Source organism: Colossoma macropomum, unplaced genomic scaffold (genome assembly GCF_904425465.1).
Source record: "Colossoma macropomum unplaced genomic scaffold, Colossoma_macropomum, whole genome shotgun sequence".
Taxonomy (NCBI): Eukaryota; Metazoa; Chordata; class Actinopteri; order Characiformes; family Serrasalmidae; genus Colossoma; species Colossoma macropomum.
Window position 1 is genome coordinate 3120033 of NW_023494809.1, and position 27622 is coordinate 3147654.

Genomic DNA, 27622 nt, shown 5'->3' on the forward strand with positions numbered 1-27622 from the left:
TTCAATAAATACACCAACAAAAAACCATCTTGCAAATTTATAACGTCTCACTGATGTTATGATATATAACTATAACACATTTGGGATGGCAGTGAGCTAATATTTCAGAAGCAACATAGCTAATCAGCCAATCTGGCCACTTTAATATTGTACTCTATTAGACAAATGGACAAATGGTCATTCACAATTCAATTAATTCATATTGCAATAATTGTTAGATAAATGTCCTAATCGTGACAGGTCTAATGATCGATTTAGCTTTGACGGACTAGTGCTAGGTATGTATAAGAATAAAATATGCACCAAAACCATTCATTTATATCATTTTATTACAAGAACATCTATATATTTTGTAGAGTTAAGTCAGAACATGAAACAATTTTTCATATGAAAATGTTACAGTAATTAACCTTCATAATTAAATCAGTGAATCATTAGTGCTTTAAAAAAAGGCAAAATGGTGTCACAAATGATTTGAAGATTTGTAAAAGGCAAACGAATTAATACTTGTTTTGGATGAAGTGAATGATTACAGCACAGTTCTGAATTCATCGAAAATGAAACTCGGGACGTGAGCTTCAACCACCTGTACAGAACAGAGCATGAATACCACTTTAGTATTTCACACAGTCAGAATCCAGTTTCCTACTATTAGCTATTTATGCACATCAGTTTAGTTATTATCTAGACAGTATCATCTGTACGAACACTTAAAGCTCTTAGGCTACGTTCACATTACCAGGCTGAAGTGGCACAAATCTGATTTTTTTCCCTAATGTGACTCAGATCTGATGTTTTCAGATCGGTGTGGACACACAAATCTGATCTTTTCAAATCCAACCTGAGCCACTTTCATATGTGGTCCTAGATCGGATACATATCCGATTCGTGGCCATGCGCCAAACAGAAGCTAAAGCCTGTAAACGGTGGAAAAGCAGCTCATCTCACCTTTTTCTCCTTCGTCTCGCTCTAATAATGAAGCTGAGAGCTGATCAGAGTTAATTACCTTCTCAGCGAAGCTCGTTCTGCTCGTTAGTTTGTGCTGATGATGAACGTGATTCATTCACGTGACGTTACTGAGTAGGATGAGCTCATGAGGGTCATTTCAGGACGCCGGTTCGTCACATTAATGACAGATTTTAATCACTTACCTAAACAAGTGTGAACCATCGAGTCAGGGAGATCGGATTGAGCAAAAAATCGGATTTTAGCAACGAGGCTTGTAATGTGAACATAGCCTTAGTGCCTGTTGAATATAGACAGGAAACTGTCCTGCATTTCTAAGCATCTATTAATGAAAACAGTGTTAAGATCTGACCTTTCTGGGCAGTTTTGTGTAGCGCACATAGTCCTCTAAAAACATCAGAGCTCCAACCACGTCTGATGGCATGTCTGGAATCTTTTGACTGTGTGGGGAACAACATAAAGGGCTGAATACATTTGTCATAACAGGTACTATTAATTACCTGTTAATTAGTCAGAAAAAAGTACTGCCCAGGTATACAGGGTGATTCAAAAAGATTCATCTGATTTCAAAGCGCCATATTTTTTACAACCGTGAGGCGTCTAGGAACCAATCACACACCAATTGAAAGAGGGGGTCATAGAGTTTCTGACTGTCAGTGGAAGACGGCTCCCTTCAGTCTGAGAGGAGATGAGACCCCTGAGCAGAAAGCGTTCTGCGTTCTCCACTTCAATAAGAGTGAATCAGTCATAACTGTTCAGCGTGATTTTCGTGGGCAGTGAAGCTCCAACAGCTCAGAGCGTTCGGCGTTGGTTCCACAACACTGGATGATCTCCGAAATCGCACTGAAAGAGCCGTGAGTGCAGCGACACCCGACATGATCAATTGAGTATGGGATGAATTTGACTATGGCGTTGATGTTGTCTGTACAGCTGGAGGAGGTTCATACTGAGACCTTGTACAATTACATAATAAACTTTATGTTTATTTACAGTTCACTGCATTGATCTGTAATGATTTACAAGTGAAATGAATCATTTTGAAATCGGACGAATCTTTTTGAATCACCCTGTATTTTAGTCCCTTAAGGCATAAACAATGTAAATGTACCCTCAAAGATACAAAATGGCCATTCAAGGGAATTCCAACATTTTTTTTTAATTTCCACATAGCTGAATTGTTAAGATGTAATGAATTTTAGAGAAACTTCCCAAGTCATAACTGTTCACAGTGGTGCTGACAGGAACCAGATGAAGAGTTCAATGCTTCTATAAGCTCCCTCACAGGAGGTCATTACATAAAATGATACTTTTATTATGAGGTGTTGGCCTAAAACATATTTTTTTAATTTACACATGAGACACATGCAGGAGCTGTAAGGCAAAACAGTACCATAAGTTTTTCCATTTGCTATGATTTTACCAACATCAACAAAAATAAAATAGCTATATTTGCACCGTAGACATCATGAGCCTTGGTTCCTATCACCACCACTGCAAATCTGGAAAATGTAAGTTTGTCTACAATGAACTATTAGACATCAAACCACTCCGCATGACTTTGTTTACATCTCAACCACTGAATTATGACTTTTTTTTCCTCAAACAATCAGTGGAATTCCAACTTAAGGTCCAACTGGTAACCTCTAATAAGTTTTAAGGGTGCAATAGATTCACTTTATCAGGATCAATGTACTTTTTTTCATAGCCTCATAGGAATGAAAACAGGGTGTATGAAGTCCATACAAATCACTATGGTTCAATTCCATTCCAAAACTAAAGGTACTGAAGATGTACCCCTGAGGACACCACTACAGTGGCAGCGTTTGTATCCGAAAAGTATAGTTTTTCTGATGATTATTGCTAATTGGTGGATAGAAGATTGCATTACTTAGCTACAGTAGTCTTGTAGCTCCAGTGCAGAACAAAAGAAGTAAACATGTCTTAGCTGATTGGCCACGTTTGGGGGAAACTGTGTGAATTAGATTTTTAGTTCAGTAAACCCAGCCTTACCTTGTGCACTGCTCCATAATAGAGCGGATGAACTGGCCAATGAGAGCCAGAAACTGCTCTGTGTATCTGGAGTGGAACTGTTTCAGAAGAGTCAGCAAGCCCAGGACCAGCGGAACCCAGTCCACAGGGTCAGCCGCCCTCCTGCACGTCATTCCTGCAGAGACAGAAACCACAGTCAGGCTCAAGGATGGCCATTTACTTGTATATGGTCATTATCTGGACACAATAACTGTACACCACTCAGGCATAACATTATGACCTCCTCCTTGTTTCTACGCTCATTGTCCATTTTATCAGCTCCACTTACTATATAGGTGCACTTTGTAGTTCTACAGTTACAGACTGTAGTCCATCTGTTTCTCTGATACTTTGTTAGCCCCCTTTTACCCTGTTCTTCAGTGGTCAGGACCTCCATGGACCCTCACAGAGCAGGTACTATTGGGGTGGTGGATCATTCTCAGCACTGCAGTGACACTGACATGGTGGTGGTGTGTTAGTGTGTGTTGTGCTGGTGCGAGTGGATCAGACACAGCAGTGCTGCTGGAGTTTTTAAACACTGTGTCCACTCACTGCCCACTCTATTAGACACTCCTACCTTGTCGTCCACCTCGTAGATGTAAAGTCAGTCCTGACCACTGAAGAACAGGGTAAAAGGGGGCTAACAAAGTATGCAGAGAAACAGATGGACTACAGTCTGTAACTGTAGAACTACAAAGTGCACCTATATAGTAAGTGGAGCTGATAAAATGGACAATGAGCATAGAAACAAGGAGGTGGTCATAATGTTATGCCTGATCGATGTATGTACAGGCTCTTAAACGAACCTTGGTTTTTAGTGTACTGGAGCTTGGGCAGCTGGGCGATGAGGAAGAGGAAGTTGACGATGGGAAAGTAAGGCAAGCGCTTGGTGGTGATGTAGATCTGAAATGAATGCAGTAGAATAAAGAAGCTTAAGCCTATACGGTTGGACAACTGGACAGTTACATGACCACAGAATATGTAGTGCTACTTAAAGTGGAGGTGTAGATTGGGACGCATCATTAAAACCAAAGACAAAAACTATCTTTAATGCTACTCACATTACACTGTGATTCAGACTGCCTTTTAATTGTTTTATTGGCAGAATTGTTGTGTGTATACTCATGAACATTACTGACTTTGTTCAGGGGGTCGTGTATCCCAGCTGCCTCCAGATAGGCAGTGATCTCATAGAGGAGCGTGTTGTCCTCTTTAGGGTAAGGCAGACTCGGGTCCTGGTAATGCGCTTCAATATCAGCAAGCAGAGACCTGCAAAATGTTCGAAGAAGCAAAGAAGTGAAGAAAAGCAGAATAGAATAGAATAGAATAGCATCTTTATTGCCATGACCAAAGATGGCTTTACACAGTGAAACCCACATGAAACTAAATTGCCCTTGAGTTGCATGTTCTGCCACCCACTTAAAACAGTTGTAAGCGTCTCAACTTCCTGTAACAAATTTCATAAACCAAACAGTGACAATGAATCATGTGATCACATCAAACGACATACCATCAACAATTGATTTCACTGGATCAACAGACAGGAGAACAGAACAGAAGATGCTTTACTGTGTGGTTGAAAAAGAGACACTGTTTCTTGAAGCTAACATTTCTGTAATCAGCTGCTTAACTATCCAGTTAATAGTAACAGCTTTGGTCTCAAACATTATAGCATCTCTCATCACAACTCACAGTAATGATAACATGACACTTATATTCCTGAACAAAACCTGTCATGACAACTCATGACAGCATATGACACCAGCCATGACATGTTTGTGGCATGATCATGTCAACGTTATGTAGCAAGTGAAAAAAACTTATTTCATCCTGGGCTTTTTTAGATCACTAAGTGGTGTGTATAAATCACAGAACTGTATTATTTCAATCCTGTATTATTTTAATTCTCCTCTTGGTGGCAGTAACACTCACTATATCATATAAACAGTTCACAGAGAGACGTAGCCAGGCTACAGTACAGCCTTGACATGGTGGAGTTAGTTTTAACACAACCAAGCCTCTCAAAATAAACAATGACAAAAGTCTATTTTAGATAAATAAACAGTTCTTTTTTCCTTTACTTTTCTTATTTTTTTTTTATTCAGATTTATCAGAAACATACTGCAGATGTCAGGTAAATTTTAACATGCTAATATTTGTGCTTTTACAAGACAAATTTGCCAGTGTTGGACAAGTCAGCACATGCCACCTGTAACACAAATGCAATTAACAATCAGTTTAATTTAATGTAAATGTTTTGATGTATTTAGATTGGAAAACTCGTCTGGTTCAAGCAACACATTGAATTCATTTCATCTGCATCGATTTACCAGATTTTTATAGCAACTACCCCCTCAGCCTGTGGGGTAAGTCGTAAAGGTTACACTCAGTTTTGGATTAATTGTTCCAAGTTTTCGACCAATTTCATTTTCATTTGTAGCAGAAATGTGCTGGTTGTATAAAACTGTTAGTCTCTCTCAAACATTTTTAAAATTATTTAGCAAACACTGAAATTTGTTTTTGCCCCACTCTCTCCTACAACACATAAACTATACTCCTATGTGAAAGCGCCCATATTCTTATCCTTCAGCTCTGACCTTTCATAACTGGACAAAGCATTTTTATTCAACATTTCCAAATTTGCATTATATCTCACATGACTATATACTTTCATGACTCAATGCACCACATATTTCAGATTTGTAGACATTTTGTTGGTTATGAAACCTTATGCTATTTTAAGCACTTCTCTATAAAATAGCTCTCTATAAACGAAGGGTCACAACTGCATAGTCAGTGACCAGCCTGGCACAAAGTAAACGGGTAAAACGAGTAAAAGAGTATTTAGTTATTCCCTGTGAGTGTAATCAAATATCAGGGGAAAAAGTGAAGAATATCTGACATAAAAGCTGAAATAAAAAAACGAACTTGTTCAGATTCTCCAGGGCTGCCCCAAGATGTTTAGAGTCAAACTTGCAGGAGTAGTTCAACTCATTGGCAATCTGTAGCCTCAAGATCTGCATCTGACCCACCTGGAACACAAATACAAATCATTATAGTTACTAATGTAGCTGCGACAACAGTTAAGAAAATGCGCAAAGAAACACTGATGAAATAAAAGCGAGAGACAATACCTTCATTATTGACTCCAGATATGCAGGCCAGATCTTTTGTGTTTTGGCTATTGCACTGGGGTAGACTTTGCTTGCAGTGGCTGCACATTAATTAAAAATAATAATAATAATTTCACTGTGAGTCTACAGTGTTAATTGTAACTGTATTGCACATGTAGTGATGTCACACATACCCACAATGCCTTTAACTGGGTTTACTGCATTCAGCAGGGCCTTGAAAATGTCAACTATAGATTTGTCCTTGAGGATGGTCTTCTGAAGTACGGTCAGGAAATTCTGGAGAAGAGTAACGGAGTAGTTTGTGAAAAACTCAAAACGGACAAAACTACAACACGGCTGAAAGAAGTATTTGGCTCATCAACTACATTCACAGGAAAATAGTGTACATTTAATTAATAGTGTACATTTAAATTAAAATTAAACATGAAATCCAAGCAACTCCATATGGTACCTTCAAAAAGCAATAAGCATGAATTTAAGACACAAGTTACAGCTGTACGAGGCAAAAAGTGTCGGTCTTATGGACCAACTGCAATCAAGAATCTCTGTGCGTTGATGGATTTTTTGACAAATGTTGAACTATACTTAAGAGCATCCTATTGCCTGTTTAATCCTTGTGTGGTGTTGGTGTGTTTGTTACTCAGTGGTCTGGTGGACCCACCGCATTATTATTGTTTTAAATCAATACAGCCAGAACAATTTACGTAAAAATGCCAGATGTTTAAAATATCACAAGTGGCCAGCATAGGGTTCTCCTTTAGCAGCTGTAGCCAGTCAGCAGCCTGTTCATGTTGTCCACCCTCACACACACCCACCCACACACACACACACACACACACCCTCACACCCTGTAGTGAAGAGACACGGCACCTCCACACTTTTATTCCCCGCAGGTTCACCCAACACCACATGTGTAATATAAATGTGTGGGGGGTGAACAGAGTGAAGACACTGAAAATGGGTTATTTTATATGTTCTTCACAGAAAATAAGCAAAGGCCAAGAATCTGAGGTTAAAATTATAATAAATAACATCATTTTTTCTTTTGGTAAACATTGAAAATGGGTCCCACAGACCTGAACACCACACACGGTTAAGAGGACTTTTTTCCCTGTTTTTTGAGACAGACCTGCAGCTCCTTTACAATCATGAAGCAGAGGAGACGGTCAAGTCCATTCAGACCAAATGTCCCCAGAGTGTCCTGTATCTCTGTGAAGAGCCTGTTATTGGTCACCTCCTGGTGTGTCCTCATGTCATACCAGGTGTTCAACTGATCGATGTAACATGTTGCTCTGAGGAAGGAGGCAGAGTGTTGGTCAAATAACGGCTCCAAAAGTGGATTGGATGGTCATGGCAAATATGCTTAGAGTCACACTACAAAACAATTGTATATGAAGTATATAAAAGATACATAGATACAAATAAACTACTGTGACCAGATGTCCCCGTTTTTGGGGAGCTGTCCCCAGAAATGTGCCTGTTTTTAACAGCTTTTAACTTGCTGCTGGCTGCTGCTAACTACTCACCACTTTTATCACTAGGTAGAAAATACTGCTGTGTAAAACTCAACCAGAAGCTAGCAAGTGTCACGTGAGTCCACAAGATCACTACAAACATCTTTTCAAGACATGAGGTAACCCAGGGATTAAAAGCAGGCGTGGAGTTATGGGACTTGAGTCATACTACCAGGTGATAGGTAGGCTCTGATTTGTATAGGCTTACAATCTACTTGAATGTAGCCACCAAGCAATCTGCAAATAGTGTATAATTTATGTTCAACTGCATTACTTTTTTCAGCCATCCATATATGACGTATGGCATATGTTGATAGCAGCCATCTCTCTCTCTCCAGAGCTTGAGCTAGCCCAGCGGTGTGTTTAGGGTCTGGCTATTGGGCTATAGTCATGGGTCTTTTTTCTGTAGCCACAAGTCCCTTTTGACTGCCAAAATATTTCATATAAATAGGAATTATGGGCTCGTAAAACTACTCAATCTTTTGTGGTAAATGTATCCCTCCCTAAGCTGCTAGACTTAGTGACCCTTTTTACTGTATTTTATTTCTAAAAAGTGACGAGCAACAAATCTTGTGAGAGGAAAACAAGAAATATAAATTTTCTCCCACTCCACATTAATCCAGTGCATGCTGACCATTTTCTTTATTGAGTGTTCCATAATTTACCATAGCTTCAGTGACCATGGTAGGCTACTGTATGATTTTCTGACACGGTTAATAAAGTTACTTCATTCGTACCCAATTTAATCAGTCAGCCTTCACCTTAGTTTGTTACAGTACAACGGTTACCATGGTCAAAATACATGAACAACTGGAACTGTCCCCACTTTTTATTTCATATATAAAAACATTGGATATTTTAATGAAGTATTGACCACCGAACTGGAAATGTCCCTGGTTTTCAGTTCAGAAATCTGGTCTCCTTAAAACATAGATAGCTAAACAGCAACAGCAGCCACGTTTTGTCCAGAAACCATACAAGTAGGTCTATCTGAGTTTACTTTACAATGCTGTGCAGTTTGAGATCATTTAAACATGCACTTTGCACAATGCTAATTTATGGGATGTAAGCTTCCATTACTTGTTAGCAACATTAGCCTTGCAGTTCCAGTGAAAACTAAAGAACCTTCAGACACCACGTTTTGGGAAAGAAGAAAACCGTGCACATTTGATTTTTTAGTAAACTACTGTTCACTACTTCATTAACTTGAAAGGACACTAAAAACATATTTATATCTACTTACTTTGGATCGGTGATCCTCAAGATCTCTCTGCAAAGGCGGCCAATGAAAGTGGCAGACTCATCGACTGGTGGGTATTTCGGAATGGGGATGTGTGTAGATTGGTAAATGCTCTGCCAGTCCTGGATCTGAAAAATACCATAAACCTACACTTGTTACCTGATAGCATCTAAAGGTCCAACTTAGGGCTTCCTAACCTACTGCAATAATCTTAATTTGTATAGAAACGTTAACTTGTAAACATCTAATAATTCATTTTGATGACAAAGAAGTTGAAATAAAGTAAGTAGGACAAACTAAACATTTACATTTCAAATGTAAACTAGCTGTAAATAAACTGCATATATTAAATAAATGAATGACTGAATGAATGAATGTTGGGCTGCCTCAATGTTGCTGTTTACATATTCATGGGACCCACTTAAGGGATGCCTGGGGGACTTGTTAAACCTATTATAGCAGGAAACAGCCCAGCATACTACAGTCAGTAAACAGACCTGAGGCCAATGAAATAGCAATAAAAACAGACTAAAATAAGCAGAATAAGAAGTATGGGGGAAAACACGAGTGGGGAAACCTTTGTTCTGAGAAAGCTGTTGCACTCCTGCTCCACGTTGTAGTTAATGATGCGCGACACCTCCTCCTGCCAGATCTTCAGGCCGTAGATGCTGACGTAGTCCTGGATGTACTCAAAAGAGCGGTAGAAGCCGTCCATGGTGGCGGCCATTTCCTTCAGCTTAGGCATCAGCTCACTGGGCTGTAAAAGAGCCGTTTAGCGTGAATGTATAATTTATTATTTATTATTTACTATTATTTATTTATACATTCCATATTTTTTTTAATCTTTCAGTCACATTTGCTAGCTGGATGAAAAACGTGTTCTTACTTTAGCTTTGGGGTTGAAGATCAGGCCTTTGTGTAGGGAATAAGCAACTCGTTTCACAAGCTCCTTCCTTATACCGTCCTCCAGAAGCTGCTTGGGGTCCACCTACATCCACACATTCTCCATTGAGTCTTACTTCTTTTTTACTCTTTGATAGTAAATAACCAAAAATCAGAAAGTGGAGTTTGAAGTTTTTCAAACCTTGATGATTCCAACAAGTGTCGTTTTCATCATCAGGATTCCTTCAGTGAAGATTGAAATGGCATGAGTGAGTTTGGCAACCTGTAAAAATAAACAAACACATAACATACACAAACAGGCACAACGTATCCAAATAGAAATTTAACAACATATACACTGATCAGGCATAACATTATGACCACCTCCTCGTTTCTACGCTCATTGTCCATTTTATCAGCTCCACTTACTATATAGGTGCACTTTGTAGTTCTACAGTTACAGACTGTAGTCCATCTGTTTCTCTGCATACTTTGTTACCCCCTTTTACCCTGTTCTTCTGTGGACCTCCATGGACCATCACAGAGCAGGTACTATTTGGGTGGTGGATCATTCTCAGCACTGCAGTAACACTGACGTGGTGGTGGTGTGTTAGTGTGTGTTGTGCTGGTACGAGTGGATCAGACACAGCAGTGATGCTGGAGTTTTTAAACACCTCAGTGTCACTGCTGGACTGAGAATAGTCCACCAACCAAAAATATCCAGCCAACAGCGTCCTGTGGGCAGCGTCCTGTGACCACTGATGAAGGACTAGAGGATGACCAACACAAACTGTGCAGCAGCAGATGAGCTATCGTCTCTGACTTTACATCTACAAGGTGGACTGACAAGGTAGGAGTGTCTAATAGAGTGGACAGTGAGTGGACACAGTGTTTAAAAACTCCAGCATCACTGCTGTGTCTGATCCACTCGTACCAGCACAACACACACTAACACACCACCACCACAACAGTCTCACTGAGCTGAGCCAAACTAGCCTGAAAGAGCAGGAAAAACAAAAGCACTGGCGCTCTCACCTCGTATCGAGCCCCGAGCTGGGCGTAGTCCTTCAGCTTGTCCTTGTCCAGGCGTGTGGGCACCTCCATGATGTCATGGATCTGCAGCTTGATGATTTTGGCCAGGGAGGTGAACATGCTTTCTGGAATGATCTGCAGCACCTGAACAGGAGTGAAGTAAGGTCAACATTAGCAAACAATCTCTACAGGAACAGCACAATCAAAAATGCTAATAATGAATGACAACTAATGGCTACCAATTACCACTGACCCCCGTAGGTCTCCATGGCGTACATGCCTTGGAAAGCTCTGTTTACTCATGTCTGATTATTAAATGGCTTCCTACTGTCTATATAGTGCGCTATGTGGGTCATAAAGCTATGGCTTCCACACTCATCTAGGTCATTAAATGTTAAACAGGGGGTCAGTGCAGCATATGACTGAGTCCCAAATGCTTTTCTATTGATATATTAGGCACTATTTGGATCCAGAAGTTGTTATTTCATGACCTACATAGAGCACTACATAGGGAGCAGGGAGCCATTTGATATTCAGCCTGTTTCTCACTTGTAGCTCTTTGAAACAACCAAAGAAATTCTATTGAAATTCAGACTTTCAATTCACATAGCACTAGTGTTTGTTAGCAGACCAGGAGATATTTTATTATAATTTGAATTTCAAAAGTCTTGTTTTGCAGAAAAAAAATCCTTTACTTTTCCGCATTTTTTCATTATTTTCTGACATCAAAACCCTAAAGAAGTGTAGACTGGAACCCTGTTAATACTGAATGAAAATCAAAGATAAATGTCATTAATTATGTACCTCATCTTCTTAATAATTCTGTTATTGTATAATGACATTCAAGAGATTTTGTGATGTAAATAGAACTTAATAACTTTGTAATTAACAGCGTAGCTATACACAATTATATATTTTTGAATGTACTGCAAATTAAATTATGCCTAACTTTTGAATTCAAGGGTTAAGCAAATAAGATCATGCTAATTGCTGCCTACTAGCTTTCACTGATTTATCCCATAACAATTGCAGTGTAACTGTCCTTATAATGAGACATCACAGAGACAGCTCTAACCCCATAATAACATCCAGGGCATGAAGGACTTTCCCAAGCATTACCTTTCTGACATAAGCCACCAGCTCTCCGGAGTAGAACTGGGACACGCTGAGCAGATCTGGGCTGTTGGCCTGATTGATGCGCATTAGTGGAAGGTCCAGGGCTGAAGCCAACTGTTCAATGTACACAAATTCTCCACATGTAAATTCTCTGATGTGAAGTGATGGAATGTACAGTGAAGCATGCAATTTAAAAGTTAACAACATTCAAAGCACTCGAATGGCTCACCTTCAGAAAGGTTGCTCGAAGTTTGGTCACCATAGAGGGGCTTGCACGGATGCTCTCCTGCATAATGGAGGTGAAACTGGGAACAGTATAGACAAATGAGCACAGATTTCATGTCTGGAACTCATTGTACTACTTGATACTATTATATAAAAGCAACAACAGTCATAGTCTAAGACCAGGTAACAAATACATCATGCATGTACTATCTAAAAAAAATGACTGACAACAGCTACTGACATTCTGGATGTAACAGCAACTACTTCTAAAGGCAGCAGCCCAGTCTCTGCACTCTGTACTTCAAGCACATCCAGTTTTCTAAGCTTTATTAGTTATGAATATGAATGTCAGTCTTAAATGTGTGAGTATAAAGATACTCTGAGTAAACGGGTTTGACATACAATGAGCATTTCAAAATTGTTTTGAATTTTCAAGGCACCATTTATTTTATTAAATTAATATTTACAATGGCAAAATAAGGCTTCGTTCACATTACAAGCCTCATTGCTCAAATCCGTTTTTTGCTCAAATCCGATCTCTCTGACGTGATGGTTCACACTCGTTTAGGTAAGTGATTCAAATCTGTCATTAATGTGAACGAACCGCCGTCCTGAAATGACCCTCATGAGCTCATCCTACTCAGTAACGTCACGTGAATGAATCACGTTCATCATCAGCAAACAGACTAACGAGCAGAACGAGCTTCGCTGAGAAGATCATTAACTCTGATCGGCTCTCAGCTTCATTATTAGAGCGAGACGAAGGTGAAAAAGGTGAGATGAGCTGCTTTTCCACCGTTTACAGGCTTTAGCTTCTGTTCGACGCTGCTGCCATGGTAACGCTGAATGATGGCGCACGCGCAGTGGAAAAAAAGCACATGAATTCCAGTCTGAGCGTCACATTAAGGTCGCATGGCCATGAATCGGATACATATCCGATCTAGGACCACATATTAAAGTGGCTCAGGTCAGTTTTGAAAAGATCAGATTTGTGTCCACACAGCCCTGAAAACATCAGATCTGAGTCACATTAGGGCAAAAAATTGGATTTGTGCCACTTCAACCTGGTAATGTGAACGTAGCCCAACATTTCAGTAATAACATTTAGGAGTATTAACTAAACAGGCATGACTTTTAATCGAATATGCATGACTTGAGGCACTGTTTATTATGTGCAGAATTCTATAGCCTCTTATGTTTATGCTAGGCAACATTATAAAATAGCGAGAGCAAGATTGGTTTAGAATTAGTCCTGAATTAGCTGAATTTGACGAGGGGTGTTCAAATTTTGTACTGTTTGACTGTATGCATAGAGTTATATTCAAAATTAGAACAGTCAAATTATATGTTTTGTAGCATTTTTAAATGCAAAGTTAACAAACATAAATACGGCACTTTAACATATTGGAAAAAATAAAACATATAATATAAAATGCGCAATAACTTTTGCTCAGGCTGCTTTTTATGTTGTTCCCCATACAGTACTTGTGCATTAAAATGTGCACAAGTGTGATCTCTGTAGAGGATGAGTTATTTTCATTAGACTGTTGGCATATGACTAAGTATGCTCCTTTAACCGTTACAACGTAGAGCATTAGTGAGCAATGAGTTCATTTAAAGGCAGGGCTCACCGAAAAACCTGATTTACACAGTTTCTCAGATATCAGATTAGTCAAGGTTTCTGAAGTTTTGCGCTGGAGCTCTCAGGTTAATGTAAAAGGGGTTTAAGTTGTCCAAAAAGATTTTGAGTGACTCATGCTTTCATTACTCGTTAGATACATGAGCCTCAGAGCTTAAGTCAAAAATCACACACCAAACGTGTCTCGACTGGTCGATTGCTTTCATGAATGCTCTGCTCCAAGAGTGCAGATATTACCTGTCTATAAGTTGCCAGGCGTAGGACAAATCCCCCACAATCTGCATGGTGATCAGCACCTCCTCTTTGATGTTGATTGTGCGGATCATCTGGTGCAGGAACTTGCGCGTGTCGGCCAGGAACTGGCACACCTGCAGGTTGGACTCCAGCTGGTGGAACTCTTGAACCTATAAGGTGATGTTTAGAAAGATGATCAGAGGTTTCTTGGAGAATCATAAAAAATATAAAATGTAAATAAATGTAAATAAAAACAGAATGCAATGATTATGTACTGTAGATGGTGGGATATCTAAAGTCTTCGTAATTTTACATTTAGGAACATTTTTCTGACATTTTTCCACAAATTTTAGATGCAGTTTTTCGCTGATTGGTGAACCTCTGCCCAGCTTTGCTTCTGAGAGACTCTGCCTCTCTAAAACACTCTTTTTATACCCAGTCATGTGAGTTAGTTGCAAATCACTCCTCCAGCTGTTTTTTATTAGTACCACCTACTTTTTCAGCTTTTTGTCGCCCCTGTCCCAACTTTTTTAAGATGTGTTGCTGCCATCAAGTTCTCAATGAGTTAATATTTTTCATGAAATGATAAAATGTCTCACTTTCAAAATCTGATATGTGTTATATGTTCTACGGCGAATAAAATATAGGTCTATGATATTTGCAAACCATTGTATTCTGTTTTATCTACTATTTCTATTTATTAATATTTATAAAAACTGAAACTTCAGTGGTCATCAAAAAAGGCCTGAGAATTTCTGATTTAGAAGAAAACTGCTACATTATAGATTTGTAATGTTCAAAATTAAAAAAAATCAAAAATAAAAAATGTTTTCTTTATGAATCAGCATTTCTTGCTTCACAAGGTTGAGCTTATTCCAGGCAGCCGAGTATACAAGTGATTAAATATGAAAGTGGTTCTTGCCTCCACGAGAGCCTGAATGAGCTGCACAGTCTTCCTCCCTGCTGCTGTGGAATCTTCGTAGTTCAGGGACTCAATCTGTTTGGAGATTTCTCTGAACCAGGCCTGCAGGTTCTCTATGGAGGCAAACACAGGATACAACGATAATTGTATAATGGGCTGACGTTGAATCGGTTACTTGTTACTATGCAGTTGCTATACTCTGGTTGTTGTTTACAGACCCAATAACTGGTCTATGTCTTTTTATGATACGCTGTATGTCCAAAATGATCCAGATGATTCTTCTAATTAGAGAATTCAGTGACTTTAGGGAACACTAATTGCGGACACAGGCTTTCTACTGTGCACACTTTTACACTTAATACTTGTGTAATCTTCACAGAAAAGCACTGTTAATGCTAATGGGACAGTCTAGAACCCATGTGTCAAATACAAGGCCCAGGGGCCAGATCAGGCCCACTACGCAATCCTATCCGGCCTGCAAAAGTATTTTAATTTTCTATTAACATTAACCCGTTTCATAATGTGCTGCACTACAGTCCCCAGCATGCACTGCAACGTAATGTGCTCCAACTCTCCTGCCCCAACAACAGTCTATGGTACAGCGGTTACACCTCAATTCTACACAGTTATGTGTATGCATATCACCAAAATGCATTTCAGCTGCAGTTCAGCCAATATAAACACTTAACATCAGCTGAGCAGCTCAGAAATTGAGCCCTTGATGAACTTGCATCAATAAAAGGATGCCAGCTGTCTAGTTCAAGCAGATAGGTAGGTTTAAAAGGCTGAGCTCCTGGGGTCTACTACAAGTGAATACACAATGGCCTGTTGGGGATACAGCACAACATTAATTAAAAATTAAATGAAAACTTTTTTTTTTTCCTCTGACCCACAGATTTGATGAGATTTTTAATATGGCCCTTGTACTGGTTGAGTTTGGCGATTCATATTGATTTATAATGATCTTCAAGTGTCAAACAGGCTGGTTTATTAGAAGTGATGCAGTGATCTTCTAACCATTTTTCTCCACCCTGGTGAGAGGCTTGACCCCGGAGAAAACCTCTGCCAGTTCAGTCATCCTCTCTGATCCCTCCTTCTTATAGCTCTCCCACTTCAGCTGTTTTTCCACCAACATTTGCTTGAACATCTGGATGATAAAGCATGAAGGGTAAGACAACTGTTGACATGCACTGCATTTACAAGTGTTATCAGTTTTATCCCAGCCCACATTAAAAACTGACAATGGCACTGTGGCTTTTTTTTTAATTAAGAAGTTACTTAATGTACTTAATACAGTAATGTACTCACTTCTTTCAGTATGAACTCAAACTGAGCTGTGTCCAGGAGCAGCTGGAATAGTATCTTGGGGTTGTATTTGGAGTCATTAATCGCTTGATCCTTGATTTGACGAAGCCTCTTGTTGTTTGGATCATAAACTATTAGACACAAACGGATAAGCATGTAAAGACTCATTAACAAGCCACATTGAAGAAAGAGGTTTCACACACTCTTCACAAAACTTTGTCACTAGGCTATAATAAAAGCAGAACTGCTCCTAAACAAATCACTAAGACTTTGTTCACACAGCAGGTAAAAGTGGCCCAAATCCGATCTTTTTCTCCGTATGTGACACAGATGTGTGTCTGTGTGTCAGTGTGAACAGATAAACACACTGAATCTCACATTTTTAATTCCGATTTGAGACACTTTCATACGTGGTACTGAAATCCGATACGTATCTGATATGAGGCAATGCGATTCAGTCTGAACAGCCAGATCAGAATTCATGCAACTTTTACATTAATCCAACTCGACATTTGTTACAATTTCGCGCTGCAGAGACCTCATAAACATTTAGGCTGATGTTTCTGTACTAAAAATTAGAAGAGACTTATTGCAACCGCTCCGTGTTCGAAGAGATTTCGAATGAAGCGGCCGAACGCGGCCGTAGGAGAACGAGGCTGTAGCGTCAAAGAACAGTTAAAAAGTCTGAAAGCAAAGTTTAAAGAATCCGACGACATGAAGCAAAGAAGTGACCGCGCCCTTTTAACAGCGAGCTTGAACACGTTCTGGGTGATGAGCCCAGCTGTCAGTCAGTGAAGCTTCATGATGGCTCCTGTGATGCTGGTGAAGATGAAGCTAAACCTTCCGGGAGTGACTGGCGTTCTTTGGCAGTCATGATTGTGGTCAGGTGGTCATTGTGACACTGGTCAGATAACAGACATTACAGTGGCTCTCAAATCGAGCTTAGGGACCCCCAGAAGGTCTACATTCTTGCTCCAACCCAACTCGCAATGAACAGGGATAAAGCATAAATGTGAACTTTTCAGGGTCCCTGAGGGCCAATTTGAGAATCACTGCTCATGTAGATGCACTGGTGGTTTTGGACAGTACATAAAATTGCGATTCTTGGTTCCTATCACCACTATTTTAAATAAAATAAATAATAAATAAAAAAAATAATAAAAAAAGGTCATTAAGTTTCTCTATAATGCATTTCAAATCAAACCACTCTGAGTGACTTCGTTTACATCTCAGTGACCGAATTTTGAAAAATCTGTGTAATTCCACTTTAAAAGAGCCAACCCACACTTCAGTTCCATACTACATAACTTACATATAGGTTTAACAGTATTTACAGAATAATTAACAGTACTTAGTAAATACCTGAATATGAATAATAACGATAAAAGAACTAAATATTAAACCTGCAGTTCAAGAGGTAAAAAAACAACATCCTAGCATCAGACCTGATTCTGCAGTGTGCAGCATCAGCCAGCGGATGGCGACGTTGCAGTCACGCAAGCAGTTGAGTAGCTTTGGGATGTTATCCAGGACGATCTCCTCCCTCAGGAATCCCTCCTTCAGCAGCTGCTGCACCTGCGGCCGAAGGCTCTCCACACTGGCTGCATAGCGACAGGCCTGGAAGGGGCAAAGACTTCTAAGAACGTGTAGAGAGGATGTGTAGTTTACGTTGCTAAAGACATCGGTGATCGCTGATTAACTGCGGTTTGTGATGGTTATCTTGGTTTTACAGGCTTTAACAGGGTAAGACAGGCATTGAAAAGGAGAACTTAGTTCATGCAAACCTTAAAAACAGCAACTTGATGTTTAGATGCAGAAATGAGCTGCTGAACTGTATCTAAGGAATACCTATTAACACCAGACAAAACCTGTAATAGAGTAGAGTGACTAGCTATGAGCATAATTGACACGTGGCCACTGGGTGTGTGCACACCTGTTCTTTAATGTTGGCCAGATCCAGAGTGTAATTCAGGGCAGTTTTAGCTGCTTTGTATGGCTCCCACGCTTCCACCAAGTTCACAGTGATTCCCATGTATATGCTGATGACCTGAAGAGACAGCGGAGGCATACAGACATCAAGTAGTCAGAGATTCTACACATTCCTCATCCTACTGAAACGGATGCTGCCACCTTACCCAGTTATCAGGAAAGTATTTGTCAACAATCTCCCTCATCTTGGCCTGCTGGGTGTGCAAAATGGAAGGTGTGAAGTACAGGCAGACGTACAGCATGGCTGCTTGGGTGGCTAATGCCGTGCTCCGGTGCTCTGGCAGTGGATACGCAGACACCTGGAATCAACATGAGGAAAAATTAAACATGTAAGAGACACCATCATTGTGTTGAGTTGAATTCCATATTAAAATCAAAGAAGATACAATTAGTAAAAATAATGAACAACCCTATTATTGCCAACCAATCTCAGTAATCAGTTTTTGTTGTTTACTTATAGACCCATCATATCTATTGTGCACAATTTCTATGTATTTGATGAGTTTAACATATTGAAGAAAAAAATATACATGTAATTTTTTACAAAAATATACATACAATTTTTTACAGGCACATATGTTAAAATCAACAAATAAACAGTAATTGTGCAATAACCAGAGGTGCCTAAAGTTTTACATACGACTGATTATCTGTCTGCAAAACAATTCGATTTGGATTTAATTCTTTAAGAAACGAAAAATTCAGTGGAACGCGGCCCCCCAGTGGGCCGTGGTTGTACTAGTGGGGATCCTCAGCCATCGTTTTTATTTATTTATTTGTCTTTAAATTAACAGATTATTCTGACAAAATGCTACCTAGTTATGTTTATGTTTTCAGAGCAAGTCAATATAAAACATTTCACTTTTCAAGTATATGGAACTCATCCATGTATAAATGGTCAAAAGGCTCTTTCACAAGGAAAGATCCTGAGGCCATCTACATGTCAGGTATCTCAGACTGAGAAAACTGAGAAAACCAAGCGTAAACCGAGATGAAGAGAATACAGCAGTGGGTAGCTTGTGCTGCAATGCAGTGGGTGAACTGAAAACGAGCAGCTACTGCTCTGTGCGACAAGCTTGGAAAGTAAATGTAATATGTATCTATACATATCATTGCTGTCGGGACAAAACCTCGTATCTCCATTTTTGTTGTTTTTCATTTTTTGACATAATTTGAAAAAGGCAGTTACCCTTTATCTTGTGTCAATTTCATGATGAACAGACCAACAGAAATGGTCCAAAATTACTTGGAAATAAAAATTTCTCTATTTACTTCCATTAAAAGTTAAGAATGTTTTTCCTTGTCCTGTAAAATGACCGTTTTGGAGGTACAAGGTTTTGTCCCAACAGCAGCGATATGCATCCATAATATGTATCTGACATCCAGCACTCGGTAGCTGCCAAAATAGATCAGCTACCTCACTAGGTGATGCTGAAAAAAGTGATCAGATCAACTTGTGGACCACAGAAGCGAGAGTATATAAAATTACTTTTAATAAAACTGAATACTATTATTATTATCATTTACAAATAATTTTAATGCAGTGTCATCAATTTAATGTGTGCTCCCACCTGGTTGTAGATGTCGTCTGAGCGCAGTCGGCCTATGACCATGCTGATGAAGGTGGGGCTGATGGGCACTCTCTGGAAGTAGCTCTCGGGGTAGTTGGGTGGACGTTTAGCTCCAGGATGGCTGGAGTAGCCAGTGCTCCGTAAGAGCTTACAGATGTCGTCCAGATTGGAGTCAGCAGAAGAGCGGGCAGCGCTGTGGAGCAGAGTTTAACAGAGATGTCGTGTCATTAAAGCCAAAAATCATGTTTTCAGACTTTTTTTTTGGAACTCAAATATCGAGTAAATTAAGCAACTCAACAAAAAGCAATTTTAGATTCTAATTAACCTCTTAAACTCTAAGAAACCATCAAAGGGTTCATACATCCATTCACACTCTTGTAAACACATAACTTAATTTCATGGCAGTTACTCAGTAATTCATAATAATTACTGGGTAAAATGTCTTAAAGGGTCCAAATTCTACATTTCACTTATAACATTTATGTGGTTTTATTTATCATAAATTATAATAATTATTGCCATTATTCAATTTCCCCATCTCTCCTTATCCCAAAAACAGGCTTTTTTGTTACTGTTCCTTGTGTAAATATATAATATATAAATATGTAAATATGTCTGTTCTAATTGGCTGCCTTGTATTGTATCTCATTCAAAAAGCAGTCCGGACTGAAAAACTCTGCAAAACTGCAGCATTAATGGACGGTGCTAAACTGCTGTAGGCTGAATTGGCAGATATATGCAAATGTGCTGGTTTTCGTAACATTACAAAACAATGATTTCAACACATAAATAAATGTACTGTACGGACTGAGCAGTATGTTTTGAAATGTTTACATATCACATCAAGCAAGGGATTTTTGTTTTCACATGATATGAGCTCATTAAGATTAATAAACAAATAATAAGCCTAGAGTTTAAAATGTTTATATCTAGTCAACGTATAATTATTTTGAATATCCACTAAACACAACGTTGATAGGGACCTTACCTGTATCTGTAATAGGACACCAGCATCCTCTCTCTGACTTCCCCTTCTATTTTCTGGTCTATTACCAGCAGCATAACACCATAGAGATACAGGGCTTCACACTGAAAGAGGGGCGACAGTAAACAGCGCAGCGTTAAGAGGACTGTACAACAACTTCTGAGATTTTATTTATGGTCTTTAGGAGAAATACCAAAAGCTGCTTCCCATCCTCATTTAGAAGAACAGTTTCCAAAGTCTGCTGAATGTAGACTCCTTCATTGAGGTCATCCAGGTACCTTAAAAACATGACTAATTGATTACATTTTCATGCTACAGTCTTGAGGGATGATTACATTAGACATAATTATTATTAAATGTGTACACAACTGCAAGTCCACCTCAAAAAAGAATGGCTCAAAAAAAAAAAAAAAAGGTTTTGGAGTTGCCTAGTCAAAGTCTTAACTTGAATCCCATTGAGATGCTGTGGCAGGACCTTTAACAGGCAGTTCAAGCGCGAAAGCCGTCCAATGTGACTGAATTAAAGCAAGTCTGCAAAAATAGTGGGCCATAATTCCTCTGCAGTGCGTAGAAAGACTGATCTCCAGTTACAGGAAGCGTTTGGCTGCAGTTGCTGCGGCAAAACCAGTTATTAAGTGTAGGGGGGGCAATGATATTTTCACACTGGTGATACAGATGTCGCAAAACTTGTTTCCTTCAAAACATTACATGATCGCATACAACGCGTACGTACATGTTTCCTCGTGTTCTTGTCTTATATTACACTTTAAATGAGGACCTGGAATCACTTATGCCCAATCCCATTTCACCCCTCGGCCCTACCACTGAGCTCTTAGCCCTCTGTTTTGTGTGTTCACGTCTAGGGGTAGGGTGTCCCAATTTTTGTTGAGATAGAGGGGTAGGGTGAAGTGTTCGGGCTACATGGCCCTCCAAACGGAGGTTTTTCAGAGACTCACTCCAAACTGAGTGTTATGAGAAAAAAAGAAAAAATCAGCAAGATGGCTGAACAAGAGACCAAAGAGACACACAAATGTGAGAATTTTCTCTGTTAAAAAATGGGTGAAAATGATTTCAACCACTACCCCTTGCAACTCAGTTCCAAGGGGTTAGGGTGACACTCAAAAACAAGGGGTAGGGCTAAAAAGAAGAAATGGGATTGGGCTTAAGTCTGACAATTATGCAAAAAACAGAGAAAAAATGTGTAGGAGGTCTAAATCTGGTTTACTGGTATTTACAGTTCTGCCCTGCGATGGACTAGCGACCTGTCCAGAGTGTATCCTGCCTTCCGCCCTATGCCTGCTGGTATAGGCTCCAGCACCCACTGCGATCCAGAGGAATAAGTGGTTTAGAAAGTGTGTGTGTGTTTGTGTGTTTTACAGTACACTTACCTTATCAAGTCTACAATGTATTTATGGACACTTTCGAAGGCTAGATAAAAGCGTGACAATATTTCAATGTTGTTTTCCCGGAATTCCTCGTCCAGGTCCTGCAGTTCTGGTTTGGCCTCAAGCTTGCTCTCATAGTACTCTGGACCCTAAAGAACATTACATAAAGAGTAAAACACATCAGACAGGACTAGAACTGACACTCTGAGTAATTCTGGTAATGATAAAAACAGTTAACAAAGTCATCTCCATTCAAGGCACCTTCTTATACCTGCACTGTCCATTTTATTGACTCCACCATGTGGGTGCATTTTGTAATTCTACAATTGAGTGTTAGTTTGTGTTGCGCTGGTATGAGCGGATCAGACACAGTGCTGCTGGAGTATTTAAACACCTCAGTGTCACTGCTGGACTGAGAATAGTCCACCAACAGCATCTTGTGGGCAGCATCTTGTGACCACTGATGAAGGACTAGAGGATGACCAACACAAACTGTGTAGCAACAGATGAGCTACTGTCTCCGGATCAACAAGACAGGTGTGTCTAATAGAGGGGACAGTGGAGACTCAGTCTGATCCACTCATACCTGCACAACACACACTAACACACCACCACCAAGTCAGTGTTACTGCAGGGCTGAGAATGATCCACCACCCAAATAGTACCTGCTCTGTGGTGGTCCTCTGGGGCTCCTGACCACTGAACAGGGCAAAAGAGGGCTAACAAAGTATGCAGAGCAACAGATGGTCTACAGTCTGTTATTGTAGTGTGGACGATGAGGGCAGATACAAGCAGGTGTACATAAAGAAGAGGCCAGTCAGTGTATATTTTACAAACACTGATGGTGGAGAAAAACAAAGTTCTGCAAAACATTTTTTTCCCTTTTTGATTTACCACTATTTCATAATTCTAAGCATTACATGAACATATACTTCATTCTGGAAAGAATTTTGAGCTGATGGACTGACTCATATTAAAACTTTGTTTACAGTTTAATGATTGAAGTATGTAGAAATCTTTAAGGAATGGATGAAATTCCTCATTGACATTAAGCTATACAGCACTATTACATAGACGTTTACTACATTTAACTCATATTATACTGTTCTACCTTTATAACACTAATCTATACAATAATAATAATGATGTCCTATTGCTTATAATATATATGCAGAATACCTAATTGTTTACAATGCAAATCAATGCATATCTAGAACATTTTAATGCATTCATATCACTGACTGTTGTTTGTTTGCATTTACAGTGTTTAAGTTTAATAAGGACAGCATGTCCGTATTCCCTTCGTAAACAAAAATTCAATGGCATGAACACAACTCTATAGTTCTGATATCAATGTTTCAATGTATCAAATGTATCAATGCAATAAGCCACTTGAGGCCGTGCGTTACTGCAATTTTATCACAGGGAAGGTTTTCTTTGGCACGACGTGAAACGGCAGCCAACATAAGATACATTAAAATACACAATGTTTTAGATAGTTTAAGTTATTATTAATAATAATCGACATAAACAAGTATTCTACCAAGAAATGTAGTTCCTTTAGACTACGGTATTGTTGCTAAGCAATCATTGACCGCTGAATGAGGAGAAGAACGTTCGGTCGCCCGTCTCACGATTTTTAAAACTTTTCTCATGTAACAGTGAACATATGATAACACAGCACTGTTTAATGCAAATACTTTCAGTTAAGTACTTTTGGTCACCAAATTACCGCCGCAAATCTCAAAAGGCTCCCTGCTCCCTACATAGTGCACTACATAGGAATTTAAATACGGACTCCTGCAGCCCAACAATGCAAAATATTGCAAAAAAAATAATTTGGGATTCATCCACATTCATACTGGACAAGCAGGGCACTATTTAACAGCAGAAGCTAGAATTTCTGAACTTAAAGGTACACAACACACTATTTAGGGAGTATGGGGCCGTTTGGGATTCAGCCTGGGTTTGACGCTACTTCTGACTCAAACACGGACATTTGAAGTGTGCGAGACATTCAGGTGACATTCTTTAGACTTTTATTTTGCCGTTTTTCAGTGAATCATATCGTGTACTTTAATTCAGACCTGTGATATTAATGACGGAGTTGTTTAGCATGCTTGCTATCTGTTAGCCTGTTGGCTAGCTGACCAGCCTGGTTCTAGTTCTAGAAAGTTTAAACCCAAATGGGTTCTTACTTCATCAGTACACTCGGTGGATTAATCAATTAACAGCACAAGGGTTTTTTCGTGCCGTGGCGCAGTAATACAGGGTTCAGTTGTAAGGCGGTCACAGCCGAAGTATATCGTGGATTTTAAAGCGGCTTTGAACACAGCTCAGCCAATCAGATTTTAGGACCGGAACTATCCGTTTTATAATGCATATTATTACACATATTGCATATTATTACACTATTATTACACAATGAGTGCACATACACTCAATATGCTTTCAATAATCTGATTATAATCGGATTTCTGCAGTTATCCAATTATTCAAATGGTCATGTAAACACCATACTCCGATCTAGAAATCCGATTAAGAAATCTGATTAAGAGAGCAGGATTTTAGCTCAGTAATCAGATTTCTCAGTGCACGTGAACTCTTACTCTGATTTTCGGATAGGATTTCTGGATTTCTGTTCTGGCAGCAAAACACTTTCGGAGTGGCGCTGAAACCAAACACTAAATAAAGGATCTAAATATTCTTCATTTTCTAGATGATGTAAGTTCATATTTTCGGTTAAGTGGCGCAATGTTTTTAAAAAAAAGGTATTAAGTTTGAGTTTTACATCACGTTTACGTCACGTGTTCTTCTGTGAGTTTATTGGCTGGTTGCAAAGCAGAAATCTGATCACTGTCTGACTCATGTAGACCTGGAGTTTCCCGCTATCTGATTACTCAAGTGCATGTAAACGTGTTGATCGGTTTACTGACAAAATCTGATTTTCTGCAGTTATCGGATTATTGAGTGCATGTAAACACACTCAATGATGCGTAAAATCAGGGCTGTTTGCACAGGTCAGTCACCGGACTGGATTCTGGCCCTCCAGAACCTGAGATAAAGCCCCAATGCTATACAAGCACATATGTAATCAATAACAAGTTGTGCTATAACAACCTAAGTTCATGATTCCTGAATGAAAGCAAACACACTACCTTGAAGTAGCTGAAGTCACAGACGATGTCGCCATACTTCTGTTGGTCACTCTTGTCTTTGAGCCTAAAAACCGCAGGGATGAAGTCAGAGAGCCGTAACAGTTCTGCAATGATGGCGTTCCCCCGAGACACAATCCTCAGGATGGCCTGTCCACACAGGTTATTCTCTGCAAGAAAGTCCACCATGGTGGCGGCCTCCACTCGCACCAACCGGCAGGTCTTCAGAGATCCACGTCCACAGTCCTGACGGAATGGATATTTATCATCCACAGACCAAACTCAGCTTAACACTCAGCTCAATACTGAAACACTCTTCTATTGTGCAAATGTTCAATGCAACTGCTGCAGCCAAGTCCTGGATGCTTTTCCAAAGGTTCTGCTAAATGTCTGATTAATACGAGCTTTAACAAACCCAAACATGAGGCATAAATAGTCACTGCTAGTACTTATCAACATAAATAACGAGGTAAATTTCAAAAGTCTTCATTGATTCATGTAATAAACTCATTTTTCTATAAAATGGAGTCCCTAAAGCAGAGCCCGTCTCGTAAGAGAGAGCCACGTGGGTTTACTTTGCTTGAGGACATTCCTCTGGTTCCTAAGATCATCCAGAGAACGAAGCAGGACACCAGGAAGTGACAGATCTTCTAACTGCCCACACTTATTAACCCTAAGCATAGTACATAAATTGAACTTCTCGCAACGTCTTACTTTTGAACAATACACTATACGTCCACCTGTTCATCTACTACTTCTTCTCAAATCAAGGCTAGTACCTGGGAGTTTGTCCCCTTTTACTGCAGTAAAAGTGTCTACTCTTCTGGGAAGCCCTGACATAAGATGTTGAAACATTGCTGTGACGATTTGACTGCATTCAGACACAAGAGCATTAGTGAGGTCAAGTACTGATGTTTCTACCCTCATTGTCCATTTTATCAGCTCCACTTACTATATAGGTGCACTTTGTAGTTCTACAGCTACAGACTGTAGTCCATCTGTTTCTCTGATACTTTGTTACCCCCCCGTATACACTGTTCTTCAATTATCAGAAGCCGCACAGGACCACCACAGAGCAGGTATTATTTGGGTGGGAGATCATTCTCAGTGACACTGACGTGGTGGTGGTGTGTTAGTGTGTGTTGTACTGGTCTGAGTGGATCAGACACAGCAGTGCTGCTGGAGTTTTTAAACACCTCAGTGTCACTGCTGGACTGAGAATAGTCCACCAACCAAAAATATCCAGCGTCCGGTGACCACTGATGAAGGACTAGAGGATGACCAACACAAACTGTGCAGCAGCAGATGAGCTGTCGTCTCTGACTTCACATCTACAAGGTGGACTGACAAGGTAGGAGTGTCTAATAGAGTGGACAGTGAGTGGACACAGTGTTTAAAAACTCCAGCAGCACTGCTGTGTCTGATCCACTCGTACCAGCGCAACACACGCTAACACACCACCACCACGTCAGTGCACCTATATGGTAAGTGGAGCTGATAAAATGTTCAATGAGTGTAGAAACAAGGATTTTAATGTTATGGCTGTACAGTGTACATATGAGCCTACAGCTACTTCTTATCTGTAGTCCGCAACACTCTGAACTTGGCTGATCTAGACTGGTTTTCTTGAGTGGCCATCAGTCCAAACACACATAGGTTATATGTTTACTTTTTCCTGAACCATGAAAACCTACAGCCGCAGCCTAAACGTGTAGCTCATAAGGAGAATAACCTCCCAAAAACCAAAGGAGGTTAACGAGCCCCGCTACCCGGTCAGTTAGCTGGCTAAATTAGCTAATAAACGTCACATCGACATAGCGAACCTCTGTCACTGATTCAGCCAGCTGTAACTAACTACCGCACAGCTAAATGTAAATGCTACCCGAAGGCTAAAAATAAACAGGGTATGTACTGGTAACAGGTGATATTCTGGAGAGCCTTTACACTAAAACATTACAGAAATATTACCTTTATTTCATAAACTCTACTCACCTCCTTTCATCTGTAGGCTACTGTTTACAAATCACATGAGTGTCACATGACCAAATCGCAGCAAGCGATTGGCTGCCCGCGTCGCGCTGCTGCTAAATGGCGGCTAATGCGCCCACTCGCCAAACTAAAAGTCTCTGAAAAACGAAAATGATGTTCGTAAAAATGTCAAAAGTACAGGGTGTCCCTAAAAAAGCTGACATCATTTGAGATGTGAATATCTGAGTAACTGCATATCCTGGGCAAAAGAAATTAAAGAGGCTTCATGTTAAACAATACAAGATTTACTTATCAAAATTCGAACAAGAAAT

The 27622-nt window shown here is 39.7% G+C and overlaps 1 protein-coding gene across 1 annotated transcript; it reads right to left on the reverse strand.

Annotated features, from left to right (window-relative positions):
• Positions 1–311: 311 nt before the first annotated feature.
• washc5 (WASH complex subunit 5) lies at positions 312–27395 on the reverse strand. Its single transcript, XM_036558572.1, has 29 exons — positions 27315–27395; positions 25326–25568; positions 22171–22316; positions 20976–21060; positions 20786–20886; positions 19798–19990; positions 18373–18525; positions 18171–18284; positions 17683–17854; positions 16241–16368; positions 15950–16079; positions 14933–15045; positions 14014–14180; positions 12142–12217; positions 11916–12026; positions 10800–10940; positions 9967–10047; positions 9769–9870; positions 9460–9639; positions 8886–9010; positions 7258–7420; positions 6302–6404; positions 6129–6208; positions 5923–6026; positions 4134–4263; positions 3801–3897; positions 2977–3130; positions 1319–1406; positions 312–586 (listed from the first exon to the last, which is right to left on the reverse strand). The coding sequence occupies exons 2-29, from the start codon at positions 25509–25511 to the stop codon at positions 530–532; spliced, it is 3480 nt and encodes a 1159-aa protein (XP_036414465.1). The 5' UTR covers positions 25512–25568; positions 27315–27395; the 3' UTR covers positions 312–529.
• Between the last annotated feature and the right edge of the window lie 227 nt (positions 27396–27622).